General features: G+C 42.8%; 1 protein-coding gene across 1 annotated transcript; it reads left to right on the top strand.

Annotated features, from left to right (window-relative positions):
- Positions 1-543: 543 nt before the first annotated feature.
- Positions 544-1,825, top strand: tzn (tenzing norgay). Its single transcript, XM_065218782.1, has 2 exons — positions 544-772; positions 842-1,825. Exons 1-2 carry the CDS (start codon positions 706-708, stop codon positions 1,681-1,683), a joined length of 909 nt encoding a protein of 302 aa, XP_065074854.1. The 5' UTR covers positions 544-705; the 3' UTR covers positions 1,684-1,825.
- The last annotated feature ends 2,669 nt before the right edge of the window (positions 1,826-4,494 follow it).

Consider the following 4,494-nt stretch of genomic DNA (forward strand, 5'->3'; position numbering starts at 1 on the left):
AATTATCAATTACGTCTCCTTACGTGCAGCCCATTCATCATTTTAGGACCACCGAAATCATCTTAGCAACAAACAGTTCGATTTATTCACTTTAATAATGAGAAAGCGAAACGACGAAAGTACACTTTTCACGGGTTTCTCAGTGCTGTTACTTAAGGCAAACGGCATCTCCATAGAAATCGGGTGACTTAAGTAACATCGAAAACTATTTTGATCGGAAGGTGATTACGTCAAAAAGCAATTCGACTGGTAAATAAATTTAAAAATGGGATGTGATCCTATATTCGGACAGTATATAGTGTAATAGCAGGAGCATCGATTGACACTGATAGCTCGACTTTGTTTACCTTTGTTACATTCGACGTAATGAAAATTTGCTCTTGATTTATTTTTGCGTTAAATATTACGTCACGCGTCGCTGGTCGCATTCACTATGAACGCACCCTTCTAAACTTTGTTTTGGGAATAGCAAATTTTGTGATTGTCATCCTGCACAGGCATTCATTCTGCAGTATTTTTATTATCTTTCTGTTGAATATAGTGATAGCACTTCGTTATCAGTAAGTGTGCATATTTAGTAGAAGATTGACGGTGTTTGTTCGCTTTCTTGTGAAGTTCAATAAATAAGATCATTGCTGTGCAACCATCTGCATTGTTTAACCAGTTCACCATTCCTTGCATGCCTGTTCCGATTGGCCAATTTTGATGTCCTCTTTGTTGAATCGATTGCCCCACCGCTTATCTCAGGGACTGACAGCGGCTTACTTTACGGGTAAGAGATTTTATGGCTTCCTATAGGCGGAATGATATGGTTGAATAAACAAACAACCGTTAATTTCAGTCAACAGTTGGAGCATTCGTCGGCGTTCCACATCGGTACAAACCACGGACATGACGCGTATGACAGTCAAGAAAATCCCCGCCTTGAAGGACAACTTCATGTACATGGTGGTGTGCAATGAAACCAAGAATGCAGCTATTGTCGATCCCGTTGAGCCGGATCGTGTGCTGCAGGTGGCCAAGGAAGCTGGCGTATCGTTGAACAAGGTTCTCACGACTCATCACCACTGGGACCACGCCGGTGGCAATGCGGATTTGTTCAAGCGCTACCAAGCGGATCCCTCGTTGGGAGAGCTGTTGATCTACGGTGGAAACGACAAACGCATTGACAATTTGACCAATCCCGTTGCTCAGGATGATACGTTGGAGATTGGAAACCTAAAAGTACGCTGTATTTCCACTCCGTGCCACACGTCGTCGCACATTTGCTACTACATCGAGACTCCGGAGGATAAGGTGGTCTTCACCGGGGATACCCTTTTCCTGGCCGGGTGTGGTCGATTCTTCGAGGGAACCCCTCAACAGATGTACGATGCACTGATCACCAAGCTGTCGGCCCTGCCCGATGATACCAAGGTGTACTGTGGACACGAGTATGCGTTGAACAACCTTCGGTTCGGAAATACTGTCGAACCGGACAATGTGGACACGCTGCAGCTGCTGAACATTGCCAAGGAGGCGGATCTGGACGGTCGCCGGGCGATGGTCCCTTCGACGATTGGGCAGGAGAAGCGAACCAATGTGTTTATGCGGGTGCACGAAGTGAGTGTGCAGAAGTACGTTGGCAAGGGCACACCGCTGGAAACGATGCAGGAATTGCGTGCGGCGAAGGATAAGTTTTGAGCTGCGCCTTGTATCGGTTGCGGAAGTACTGAAATGTTCGGCTAAGTTCAGGTTTTTGGGAATAATTTGCTTTATTGGGCTCTATTTTGTCATAGGAATGGAATATTATATTGAATGAGAATAAATATACGGTTTGAAATGGGTCGCTGGATCTACAATAGAGCTATCACTTTCCATCTTTGGGCATCCTGCGTTGCTGTAATTCTGGCAATTAGGCAATAGATTTAGCTATAACTTGGTCGCGCAACAATGACATTTTTTTCGTTCTCAAGATAAATTCGAAAATACATGCATACATAACAACACACAAGTTTCTTTTGAAGTCTGAAATTGGTATATTGACCAAAAATAGACCAACGGCACACAATTTTGATGTATTTGGTCCGACCTATTTCATTTAGGTTGGTCTAAATGATGCATACATTTGGATCATTAAACAAACCATCCCTTAAGATGTCCTTAGGACATCTCCAATCTTGATTGAAAACTGGTATAGATCCGAATATTTCGATCTGGGCTGTTCTAAAATCCTGCACCGTGGCGTTCTGAGTTTCATTTCTTACCAGATGCTGATTCAATTTTTTGGATCTGGCTAAGAAACTGATCCAAATGTTGCATGATTTGGATAATACTTTACTTTGATCTATTTGCTATTGAGCTCCGCAAGTAGTATCTCACGAACACTTATGCAGCGTGTAAATTTATAGTACTATCCAGGCGGGTTCGTATTGGTGCGATTTGCTTGTGTTAGTGAGATGATTTGGTTTCAGGCGATTTCGATGTGGGAAGTGAATTCCGCAGCATCCGTTGATCGTTTACTCGGATGAATTATCGGCCAAGTATCTCTTGGATAGAAGTAGGTACCAACTTCTGGCAGAGTGGATCCACCCAAGGTACACACTGGATTCGACACGATCAAATCTTCATATAGACTTTCGACCGAGGGGTGACACAAGAAGCGTACCAACAATGTGAAGCGTTCAATAAAAGAACGCTCCAAGCTGACGTATGCAGAAATGGTAAAGTTGCAAAATGGAACCTCTGCTTCGTTGGCATCAGCCGCACAAAATGAAACACTTTTGAGATTTTGTCTTCCTACTAAATGGACTCTGATATAGCAGACGAGAGTGAGTCTCCGGAGGTACACGCCCCCGGTAAAAGGAAGCCGACTAGCACCCCGGGAGTGCGCCGGAAAAAGACTCTCAAAAGCTCGCAAAAATCTGGAGGTAGAGTGGATTCATTGAAAAAGCCGAACACATCGGTAATTGCTGCTCCTTCTGATCCTTGCTGCAGCTATTCCAACCCGCCGCTACCTAATAACGGTAATCGTAAGAGGTTACCAAAAATAAACACCACGTCTACTCGCAATTCAAAGAAAACTCTCCCGTCCAAGCGAGGAAAGATTAAATTTAAGGACATTGTGGATAATATTTTGAATGCCCTCGGCTTTCCCGACGAATCGCCACTTCGAGGGCTTATTGACCTGCTTGTTCCTATAGTCGGAAACTACTTCAAGCAATTGACTGCATCATGGCCCCTCATTGGTGAATTCATATCTTTCGATGGATAATTCGTCGAGTGAGGATCAAGATATGACCACTTTATTACAATGGAACTGTCGTAGTTTAATACCTAAATTAGACTCGTTCAAGTATTTGATTCACAATTCTGATTGTGATATATTTGCACTCTGTGAAACTTGGCTTTCTTCTGAAGATAAACTAAACTTCCATGATTTTAACATTATCCGCCTGAACCGAGATGATTCATATGGTGGCGTACTTTTGGGGATCAAAAATTGCTACTCCTTCTATAAAATCTCAATCCCAATAATTTCAGGCATTGAAGTTTTCGCTTGCTAAATAAATGTGAAGAACAAAGATCTTTGCATAGCTTCTGTATATGCCCCTCCAAGGACTTCCATAAACCGCCGCCAGCTTTGGAGTTAAGTTAATATCCTCCCATCTCCAGTTCTAATACTGGGCGATATGAACTCACACGGTACTGGTTGGGGCGAATCATACGATGACAATAGAGCGGGTATTTTCTATGATTTGTGCGACGATTTCAACTTGACTATCTTGAACACTGGTGAAGCAACACGTATAGCAAACCCTCCTGCTCGAGAGAGCCGTCTTGACATTTCTTTGTGCTCTAACTCACTATCATTAGATTGTCTGTGGAAGGTTATCAATGATCCTCATGGTAGTGATCACTTACCAATTATTATTTCAATCAAAAGTGGTCGTCTAAAAACAGATCAGTCAATTCAAGTTCCTTTTGACCTCACGAGGAACATTGATTGGCAAAAATTTGTATCGGCGGTAACTCTTGGTATCGATTCTACCGATTCTCTACCACCACTGGAAGAGTATCGTTTCTTTACCGAACTAATCTACAAAAGCGCATTAGAAGCTCAGAAACGACGTGTTCCAAGTGCATCCCTCAAAAGAAGACCCGCCACCCCTGGATGGGATGACGAATGCACAAAGTTATATCTTGAAAAATCCGATGCCTTTAAAGATTATCGTAGACATGAAAGATCTGAGCTTTTTGAAAAGTATCTAAAGCTTGAAAACTTACTAAAAGCAAAGAAACGAAATTACTGGCGTACTTTTATCGGGGGACTTTCTAGAGAAACCTCGATCACAACGCTTTGGAAAAAGGCTCGCTATATGCGAAACCGCTCATCTTCCAATGAGAGTGAAGAATACTCCTCCCAATGGATATTCGACTTCGCTAAAAAGGTTTGTCCAGATTCTGTTCCAGCACAACCAACTTTACGGGATACAGCCTGAAGTAACGGTTCTC

Source organism: Ochlerotatus camptorhynchus, unplaced genomic scaffold (assembly GCF_037179485.1).
Source record: "Ochlerotatus camptorhynchus isolate MF236.1 unplaced genomic scaffold, CSIRO-AGI_Acam_v1.1 ptg000094l, whole genome shotgun sequence".
In the NCBI taxonomy this organism is placed as follows: Eukaryota; Metazoa; Arthropoda; class Insecta; order Diptera; family Culicidae; genus Ochlerotatus; species Ochlerotatus camptorhynchus.